This window comes from Mangifera indica, chromosome 4 (assembly GCF_011075055.1).
Source record: "Mangifera indica cultivar Alphonso chromosome 4, CATAS_Mindica_2.1, whole genome shotgun sequence".
Taxonomy (NCBI): Eukaryota; Viridiplantae; Streptophyta; class Magnoliopsida; order Sapindales; family Anacardiaceae; genus Mangifera; species Mangifera indica.
In genome coordinates, this window is record NC_058140.1 from 12,678,317 (window position 1) to 12,689,286 (window position 10,970).

Consider the following 10,970-nt stretch of genomic DNA (forward strand, 5'->3'; position numbering starts at 1 on the left):
AGAGGATTAGAGCACTACGGCGGCTCTTTCTCATTTAATGGCCACTGGAAAGTACCCAGGGAAAGCCAATGGATTTGGAAGCTAAGCGGCGATGGTGAGAGTGGGTGAGAGTGAGAGAGGGTGAAAGTGATAAGGCGACAGTGACTGTGACCGAAAAATTATTTTCCGATTGCCAACGTTTGAAATATTTGTTGCAGTTCGTTTCTATACTATTGATGCGATGGTGTGGCGATGAGAATGGCACTGTGGACTGCAGCAGCTGGATGAGTGCAATGGTAGAGATACCGAATGTGCATCGGTGCACTTAGGGTTGGATTTGAATTGAGTATATTCGAGTTTAAGTTTAAATTCGATTCGAATAAGCCTAAAACGAATCAATCCTAAACGAATTCGAACTCGAGTTATTCGTTAAATTTTCTAATTAAAAATTTTGATACAAAACGACGTCGTTTTGATCAATATATATTAAAAATATAATTTTAATCATAAAAAATGAGTCTAATTCAAATTTAATTTTTACGAGCTCAACAAATTTAAATTTAAATTCGAGCTTAACTATATGTAAACTAAACCGAGCTTGAGCTCGCCTGAGCTCAAATCCACCCTAGGTGCACTGATGGTGAGCTGGTGATGTGAGGCGACAGTGGCGAAAAACCATAAAAAAAAATGGCTAGCAGTGGCTCTGGGTTTGCCGACAGATGAGAACAAAAATTTATTGGGAGATTATGGTGTAAAATAACTTCGTTTTCATTGATGGGCGAGTAGACTTTCCAAATTGGAAGGCGGAAATTATAGATCAAAGTTTCGGGTGAAAAATTACCCCCTGATAGATTGTGTCAACAGATCATTTATATTGTATCAGTTTAAATTTTATGTTAAAAACTTTCATCTTTAATCTAATTTAAATTAAATCATCTTTAAAATTTTTAACTCTAACTCAACTATTTAATATTTGAATTGTTAATCTTACTGAAACTGATTTAAAATTATCTATTGTTTTTATTTTCGAAATTATTTTTATCGTTTTAATTTATTCACAAAGTTTCACATCGCTTCTATTTTATTTATTGAACTTATATATAAGTAGGGGTCTGAAACCCTTAACTCAAACAACACATTGCAAAGTTGTGAGGGTCTGAAGCCCAAAGCAAATAATATCGATCGGATTGTTTATAACACCTTATCAATACGATAAGGATGGGGAGGTCGTTTTGTCTACTGAGCTTATATATAAACAAGGGTCTGAAACTCTTAACTCGAATGATGCGTTTTAAAGTCTTGAGGGTCCTAAACCTAAAACAAATAATATCGATCGGGTTATTTATAACACTACCCAAATTTTAATTGAAATTTAAAATCATATATGTAATGGTTAAAAATTTTAAATTCTTAGTTGAAACTCAATATTTATTAACTTTTTATTAAAAATAAGAATAAAATAATTATTTTATTATTTATATTAAAAAATATAAGACTTATTGTATTTTCTTTTTAAAATTTTAAAAACTAATAATTTTATTTTTACTAAAGTTTTCAAACTTTAAAAATTAAAGTTAAAGAGTGGGGGTGAAACTGTTATTATTTAAAATTTTGGAGGCTATTACAAATTAAAAAATATGAAAACCCTAGATTTGAGAGTGAAAATATTACTTTTTAAAATTTGTAAACTTTAAATAAAAATGAAATTATTAGTTTTAAAAACTTAAAGAGAAAAAAATAATAAATTTTATATTTTTTTAATATAAACAATAAAATAATTATTTTATACTTATTTTTAATAAAAAATAATAAAAATAAGTCATAAGTGAGAGTCCACAAATATAATTTTAAATTTCAACTAAAATTTAAGTGGAAAATATTTTTTTTTTCTATACAAAATAAGTAAAATGGGTCTTATCATATTTAGAGGACACTCATTTTAAAAATTAAAAAAGAAATAAAACTTTCAATTAATAAAAGACACACTTTAAATATTTTATAAAATAAGTTTCAAAAATTAATAAAAAAGTGTCAAAAATGTTTAAGCAATGATTAAGCAACAACATGATAAAAATCAACGGTCAAAATCAGCGAGTACAATTTAATCAAATAGCGCGCAACCCACAAAATCAGACACCTTCAAGTTTCCAACTATAAACTTGACACCTTCTAAATTCTCACCAAACATTTGAATTTGTCAAAACAACCTTAAAAGCTTGTTCCTTTTTCTTCTTCAGAAAAGAAAAAGGAAAACTAAAATGGGTTATTACAGAAGAAGCAGCATCTTAGATTCCTTCAGTCTTAGTCCACTTCCCTATCCAGTTCTCTTGATCTTAGCCGTCATACTAATCTTTCTCGGCATATCGTCCTACTTCAGCTACGAGGAGGCTCTTGAAGAGGTTGAAGGACAGCTGAGCTGGGTGCTTTTTGCGACGCCGGTTGTGTTGATTCTGCTCGTTCGTTGGCTCTCATCCAAGGAAAACTCAGACATGTTCTTCGCCTCTTCGTCGCCGTGGGACAAGCACCGCCGGACCTACTACGGTCAGTCGGAGGGAAGTTTTCCGTGGGGTGTGGCCGCCATGATTGTGTTGCTCCTTGTTCTTGTGCAGTTCCAGTCTAGCTTTCTTGATAGCTGGTTCTGAAATATAAAGATAAAACAATAAGTAATTAAATTAATTTATATATAACTGGTTTGTAAATAATAGAGTTAATTGAGTCCATCAAAGGTTGTTTGTTTGTTTTATAATATATGAAGCAAGTTATGCCTTTTCTTCCTGTATATGTTCTTGAAGCTTTATTTTCATGGGCTGCCATAAATTTTCCAGAAAGCTAAAGGTTGATGATGAAAGAAATAATTTTAACATAAATAAAATTATATTAACACATTTTTTTATATTTAATTGAATATTTAAATAATATATCATTAATTCGTCATATTATTTAATGGATAGTTTTTTATATATAATTAAATATTTAGTTAATACATTTTTTTTATATATAATATTATTCTTTTTATATGAAAATTTATTAATAAAATTATTTATACCTATTTTAAATATATAAATTAATACATATTTAATATGTGTTATTAAGTAATTAATTAATTTTTAATTAATGATAAAATAATATTTAATTATTAATAAATAATATATATAAATATATACCTATTTATATACTCAAAATAAGTAAATATAGAATCACTTGAATTTGGCTAATGTGATTTTGTTTGAATTATTTTTATGAGTGCTGGAGGGGCCATTACCTAAATTATTGTTTCTTGGAAGTAATAATTGTGACCAAGTTATCAATTACTTAAGCTTCAAGCAAAATGCAATCAAACGAGGTTTTGATTTTTGAGTGGCTAAAATGGGTCTAATGTCAATATCACAACATTACACAACTTCAATTTGTTCATATGAAAAATTTTAATTGAAATAAATTTCCTTTTTAATCCCTAATTGATAATTTAATTACAATAATGTCAGCTTCAAATGTCACAAAGATGAAGTTAAAAATTCAAAGTGACAAATAACTATAACCATATATTATGGAATTATCAACGTCTAGCATGTGCCTGGCTGGCCCATTAAGATTAGTGCTTCACCTTTTCTGCCTTCCACTCAATTTTAAATAATATTATATGTATAAACTAATTATACAAATTTTTTTTATATAATATAATATAATAGTATTTGATTGGGTTATTTTTAAATGAGAGGAAAAGTAAATAATTATATCATCAAATTATAAATTATCATCTCAATTTGTATAAATAAGTTTATATTATATGTTAAACATTAATTCAATAATCAATTTAACTATTTAATTACATTGATTAAAATCGTAATCAGATGGGTTGCACTAGTAAACTTCAATCTATGAGATGTATAATTACATTTTTTTATTCTCAATACATCAATATACCTTTATAATTTGTGTTCTACTTAACCAACTCAACTTCCTCCAAGCCACTTTGAATGAAATGAAGACTGATAAGAGACCAAAACCAGAAGTACCACCACCAGCCCGGCAATGCCCCATGGCATGCCCCCGGCAGCTGTCTGGTATGTCGATCCATGATCAAGCCGTGAAAGCCGGAAGGCGTAACCAGCAGCAGAATAATAAGAAGCTATGAAGAGAATCATTAGAAGTGGCAACAAGAAGAGAAATAGCTGGAAGTTGAGTGCTGTGGTGTGCAACTGAGCCTTGTAGCCTGTGTACTGAGATACCCACAACAAGAGAAAAACAATGCCAAAAATTGTGAGCAATGGTGATGGTGGTGATGAAAATGAAGTCAAGGTTTGGCTTGCCCACCCTTGTTTCCACTGTGGACCTCTTCTCTTTGGGTAGAACCAATCCATTCTGTTTTAATTTTTTGGGTTTTGTTTAGCTTGTGATTTGGGCATGAGGGCTCTCTTTATATTAGTGATTAAAGGGTTGTTTTCTTTGGGATAAATTCTTTGAGTGTAGAGTCTGCCTTTGACAACTTTTGGTTTGGAGTTGTGCTCACTCAAGTGTTTGATACCAAGTTGAATTTGCATGGAATTGCCATACTGTTAAGATTCTACAATGTACCTTTATAATTCAGATAAAGGATTTCCTTCTTGATGACAGACTGAAAACAGAAAACCAAATTCAAGCTGAACATGCTTGAATTTCATTACATTGATCATACCTACCAAAAATAGATATTATGCTCCTTCCGACTCCCCACAAAATGCCCATTGAACTTGAGTAATAATTAACAAAGATGCATATTTATTTTTCAAAGCCTGGTATATCGAATTTCCCCAGAAAAAGAAAATCATGAATATTATGCCAACATGATTAGGATGGATATCTTCTGTTTTTCTAATATAAGTAACTTCAACCCACCAAACAGAAGGAATTTCCTACCTTTTAGACAATACAAAATAGAAAACTGGATCAAAACAGAAGGAATTGTAAAAACAGGGTGGTCTTATTGGATTACAATGGTAAGCCTACATTCAAACTGAAATAAATTCTCGCAGCCCTTAATTTATTGTCCTTGTAAAAACCATGGTATAAATCAAGCAGCTACTTTCTTGGAAGTTGCGGAGTTGATAATGGTAGCAAACTCAGGCCCCTAAAGCAACACAAAGCATAATATACTTGTTAGTTCTTTATTCGTAATTGACCTAAACTTGTGTTTTGAAATTTTAATCCAGCTTCATAATATATTTGGTTTTAATGTCTATAATTCTGAAACCAAAGTAATGGCGTGAACACACCTTCAAAGAAGCTCCACCAACAAGAAAACCATCAATATCTTCTTGCTTTGCAAGTTCAGCACAGTTGCCTCCATTTACTGACCCTGAAGAACAGATTCGAATAGCATTCATTTTTAGTTTTAGCAGCCAATATCACCAGATATAGAAAACTTGAATCTAGCAGGCATAGCTAAACCCAATATAATAAACAATTTTGTTGAAGGTCTTTGGTTTCAAAAGGTGCTGATATTACACTTAAAAAAAATGTGGTTTCTTCTTTTGTTTGTTAGGAAATAAGACTAGTATTAGACTAGTCAAACAGAAACAAGGAAAAAAAAAAAAACCAGGCATTCATTGGTGATCGAATGTAGTACGCAAACAAAATTTGGTGTCAAGAATATGGAGAAATACAGATGCTTATATAGTATGGAAATTCTTGGGTTTGTTCACAATTTACAATAAGATATGCCTATCACCATGGAATTATCAGTACCACTAACATGAAAAGCCAACCATATAATGGGGTTTCAAGTTTTGATAAGAAATCTTGAAATAGAAGTCCTCTGATTAGCCACAACATAGCTAATTCAACTCAGGAAGACACTAACTCTCCTCCTTTCTTGTTCTGTACCTATTTTCAAGAGAACGTGGACACCTTTCAAGCACCTTAAGCTGGTAAAAATCACAAGCCCTAAATTGTTCTCTAGTCATAGGTCTAAAAGTTCACAACAGCAGACTCAAATGTAGTCTTAACACAACATACAACTATTTTTCTTCTTAGGACCAACGTAATCAGCACCCACTACAGCTTGCACACAATAAATACCATATTAAATACAATAAAAGATCTCCATTTTCTACCGCATTAACCCAAATATAACCAAAAGAAGGATTTAGTGAATAAAATACCTCCATAAATAATTCGTGTTTTAGAAGCAACTTCTGCTGAGACATTATTTTTAAGCCAATCACGACAAGCTGCATGTACTTCCTGAGCCTGCACTGGTGTGGCCACTTTACCAGTTCCAATAGCCCAAACAGGCTCATATGCAACAACTACATTATCCCAACTGGGAACAGCATCTGCACATGAGAGAAATTACCACGTTATGGATACAGTCCCTTTTGTTTTTCACATTGTCATTAAGCAATAACTGCATATTAATGAGAAAAGAAACATAAGCAAGAAAATCACCTGCAAAAGCCTTGAGTTGCTGAAAACAGACATCAAAAGTTTTTCCTGCTTCTCTTTCTTCCAACTTTTCCCCAATACAAGCTATGACACCAAGACCCTCAGTCAGGGCATAGGCAGCTTTCTTTCCTATAAACTGAAATTAACAAATCTAGTCAAATTCTGGATATAGTACATAGGAACAAAAAAATCATCTGCGATTAGAAACCTGAACCACTGAATTTTAGAAGCTTCACCTGATCATCCTCACCAATGACATGTCTACGCTCAGAATGCCCAAGAATAACCCACTTGCAACCTGTATCTTTCAATTGTTCCACACTACAAAATGGATTATATAATTAGCTCATAGAGACAGGCAAAATCGTAACATAACCACAAAACCAACAATGATGCTATGAAAACTCAAATGCTCTGAAGAAGATGGCAAGCTACCTAATTTCTCCCGTAAATGCTCCTCCTTTTCCAACCCAAGAGTTCTGAGCAGATATCTCAATTCTACCTGTTAATGAATTCTTCACCTGATCAATGTACACAAAGGGCGGTGCTACAACAACATCTGCCAAAATCAAAAGAAAAATGAAAATATTAGGACTACATGAAATGTCAATGGAACAAGTTAAATTTCCAACAAACTGAGGGATATCAAGGACAATTCTTCCTGTGGAAATCCAATGTCAACCCTTGCTAACATAACCCCCGCGTCAAATATCAAGTTTGACACTAAAGGGAATTATCAACTACATTCATTGAAAATACGTGTAGAAATGCAAAGGTATAATGCCTTTTAGTATAAGATTACAGTACTGGTTTCTTTTGTACTTCAAGGTCCATAAGCTTAAATTCTCAACTAAAGGAATGACATCATGAGACAATTTTTAAGAGAAACATAGCCGCATCAGATAGTTTTCCAAAGTCTTGCAACCTTCAGTGACCAGTAGATAAACACAAAAAAGGTTCACCTGACAAAGCTTATAAGTAATATAAATTTGAAGGTCAAAAAATTATCTCACCAACATCAGCCTCCAACTTGGCATTGTTCAAATCTGAAACAAGCTTGCTGATAGAGTCCTTTGTCCCATTCTTAAGAAAATGAAGAAGAAAAAAATAACTCAATTTTTGAAGAACATGAAAACAAAAAAAAAAAATCTTTTTTAACTGCAGTATCCAGCGAGCAAGATAAATAAAACAAAACAAAAAAAAGAAAAAGAAAAAGAAGAGATGATGTACACTCAGCAACAATTATTAGAAATTCAAATAATGTATAAAAGACAACAAGAAATCACGGTCAATGTAGACATGCAACTGAAATGGTAACTTCAGATTTTGAAAAGAAAAAAGAGAGATAACAGAGGAACAATATGCTTTATCTACAACAAATTAGGATTAAAAAAACAACAACACGGCAATAGGAAAAAATGAATTATAATATCATCAAGAGATTGGTACTTACACACTTCCAGTTGCCGCCAACGAAGAACTGTAAACAAAAATTGAAAGAAAATATGTTAATGAAGAAACATATGTTACAAATCATTATTGCTTACAAGCGATCAAACAATTTTAAAAGTTAATCCGAAATAATAATGAGAATGAGAATGCATTTGGTTTTGACAATGTTTGGCTGAAATAAACGAAGTCGAATTTGAGGGCTAAAGATGCACTAGGATAATAATTTTAACACTCCAAAGTGCTTTCAGGAGAAGGTAGGAGATGCTTCCACCAAAAGTGCTTCCTACTACAGCACAACCAAATGCGCAAACACAGATAGACTAAATAGAACCTAAACTAATAACTTTTTTACTTCGATATACTCCAAAACAAAAATATTCCATATTCTTGAAGGCTCTATAGCTAGATCTAAATATTGAAATTTAAAAAAAAAAAATTAAGTACCTTGTTATTGCTTGCCATGGAGACGACGGCGCGGGAAGGTTTCCGAGAAGAAATGAGACGGATGTGAGAGTTCACGTGTTGAGAGAAGGACCGAGAATGAAAGGTTTCGAGTTTCGACGGAGATGATCTGCGTAGGCCAGTGAACTGGGGACAGTGAGTGGAGACCATTGAAGCCATAGTGAACTCGACTACTCAACTCAGATGAACTCGGTGTTTCTGTTTTGCACAGACTTCAGAGCTGAGAGAGGTTAAGTTTTGTTGTGGTGGTAGTTGTGTTTCTATGGTGTAATCGAAGGCTGTGGAGGAGAAGCAAGAAGAGTTCACGCGATTTCAGGGGGTATGATGCTCACGTGAGACGAATCTATTTGATAAATTTTGAAGTCTATTTTTTGAATAAAAATTAATTAACGTGGAAAGATGTTAATTTATTTTCTAAGACAAAACTATACTATAACTGAATTTATATAAATTTTCAAGATATTAAATTTTTATAATATGCTTCTCTTTAATTTAAGATTATATATATAATATACTTTATATATATAAAGTATATTGTATATTTAAATTATTACTATATTTTATAAAAATTATTATACATAAATAATTACAATATTTAGTTAAATATAATAAAATAATACTAAATTATTATTTTATTTAAATATTATTGAATATAATTATTATAAAATATTTTACATACTATTTGTTTGATTTATTGAAAATGGGTTTTAAAAAAAAGTTAATTGACAATACAATTGGTACTCTTTTTATAGTTTTTTATTAGTTACAATTGACTTGTAACCCCAAATTTTGTATTTATTATAGTTTTTCTTTCGTCTTATCACATCTTTGATTTAATTTAAGATACTTAAAAATTATTTAAGTAAAATAATATTTCAATATCTTTCTTTAAAATTAATTAATTATGATAATTATTTATACATGATAAGTTATTTAAACACAATACTAATTTATATATATTAATATTTAATAATTTATTTTTAAACAACTTTTTAATTACCTTACAAGATAATTTAAGTAGTAAAATAGGAGAATCTATGAATAAATGAATATAAATTTGTTAATAAACCCGGGTTTTGATCAGCTCAGCAGGTCAGTGTGATTAGTTTTTAAGAACAATTTGATTCAGGTGAGTTTTTTTTTGGTTAAAAAAAATTCCTAGATGAGATACTTGTTACATTTAATAATTACATATTGAAGAGGAGAGTGCAATTACGCGCTTGTAAGGCGCTGGGTTTAGAAATTAATCTGACCAAAAAAAGTTAGAACTTTCACGGTTGTAGTTGTTGCTGTCCTTCAAAGAGAACGAAATTTTGCAAGGTAAATTATTGACGAACAAGCGACAACGGCGCCGTTTAACTGTCATTCCCACTTCCAACAACGACATTTCAACCTCGCCTCGCGCTTGATTCTGTTTCGTTTTGCTCAACCGGTGAGATAATAATCAGGATCTTTATCTTTCTGCCACGTGGCTTGAAAAAAAAAGCAGAAAATGGATAAACTGATTTGGGGTCTTGAAGAATCCATGATGCCGAGCTTTTTCCACCGTACACGTGGATTAGATTTGTTGCAAGGCACAAATCCAGCAATTAAAAGGCACTAAAGAAGAAAAATAGAAAATGTCAAAATTCTCATAATCATTAGAGAAATTTACCACAGGGTCCCAGTCATCTGATTATTAGATAAACCTAACTTGATAACCAGCATTAGCCACTTGATTTGATCAGTAGGTACCTACCTAATGAATGATGGATTGCTATATGGGAAAATTTATTTGCAATTCTATTAGTCCAGTCTCAGGGACAGAACTCAGAAGCAGCGACGGGTCAAAGCTTTATGTTGGGTCAAAATCTGCAGACCTTCCTTCAAACGCGAGCAAGTTCAGGTGTGTGAGCAAAGTGGTGATGGCAAAATACGGCAATGCAGTGGTCTTGGATCTAGAAATCAAAAGGAAAATGGTAGAAACGATTGAGAAAATGAGATCAGATTGCACTTTTGTTTTGTTTTCTTGCAGTGCTAAGGATAAAAAATCAACCAAAACGACGTAATTACTTCTTCCAAAACTAGGATAAACTGATTAAATCTGTCAAACACAGTATCACAGATATGATATACGCAACCCAAAAGTATTTGGGATAGAAAAATTTGGTAACAAGCCAACAGTTTGTGTGAACTAGCAAATCAGGCGAAGACTTGACGATTTTGACTTAGCGATGAGATGCGTGTCACCTAGGGAGAGCGCTTATTTGTGCTGAGACGGGGCAGTTTGAGAAAGGAAATTATCAAGGTCCATATCGAGGGAAGGGTCACACCCAAGACATCAGAAGAAGTTCTTTGATATAAAAAAAAAGGGCCGCTGGACAGTAAGGTGGGCGTCTGAGCGTTTTATGGTAGATCCTGTCAAAGATTGACGACTTCTACAAAAGCCCGCAGTAGTTAGATGAGGCCATCAGGTATTAGATGGGGGAGAGTTTCACACCCCGCTATTCTCATATGCACCCAAGAGTTATTCTCAACACATTTCAATCCTTGGGCAGATTTCAGTTTGCAGTAGTCAACCCACAAGTGCAGCCAAGTGACAACCCAAGAGGAGTGCAATGCAGCGAGTGCTGGAGGATATTTCTATGAAAAAATATTTAATGTAAATATCTAGA

The 10,970-nt window shown here is 32.3% G+C and overlaps 3 protein-coding genes across 3 annotated transcripts; 1 reads left to right on the plus strand and 2 right to left on the minus strand.

Moving 5' to 3' along the window:
• The first annotated feature begins 2,144 nt into the window (after positions 1-2,144).
• Positions 2,145-2,758, plus strand: LOC123213409. The gene has a single exon (XM_044632841.1). The coding sequence runs from the start codon at positions 2,238-2,240 to the stop codon at positions 2,619-2,621; it is 384 nt and encodes a 127-aa protein (XP_044488776.1). The 5' UTR covers positions 2,145-2,237; the 3' UTR covers positions 2,622-2,758.
• A 1,077-nt stretch (positions 2,759-3,835) lies between these two features.
• Positions 3,836-4,579, minus strand: LOC123214852. Its single transcript, XM_044634856.1, has one exon. It carries the CDS (start codon positions 4,338-4,340, stop codon positions 3,933-3,935), a length of 408 nt encoding a protein of 135 aa, XP_044490791.1. The 5' UTR covers positions 4,341-4,579; the 3' UTR covers positions 3,836-3,932.
• A 141-nt stretch (positions 4,580-4,720) lies between these two features.
• On the minus strand, positions 4,721-8,613 carry LOC123214851 (triosephosphate isomerase, chloroplastic-like). The gene is made up of 9 exons (XM_044634855.1): positions 8,299-8,613; positions 7,856-7,882; positions 7,416-7,485; positions 6,838-6,961; positions 6,639-6,723; positions 6,406-6,538; positions 6,120-6,293; positions 5,232-5,314; positions 4,721-5,086 (listed from the first exon to the last, which is right to left on the minus strand). Exons 1-9 carry the CDS (start codon positions 8,473-8,475, stop codon positions 5,030-5,032), a joined length of 930 nt encoding a protein of 309 aa, XP_044490790.1. The 5' UTR covers positions 8,476-8,613; the 3' UTR covers positions 4,721-5,029.
• Positions 8,614-10,970: the final 2,357 nt, after the last annotated feature.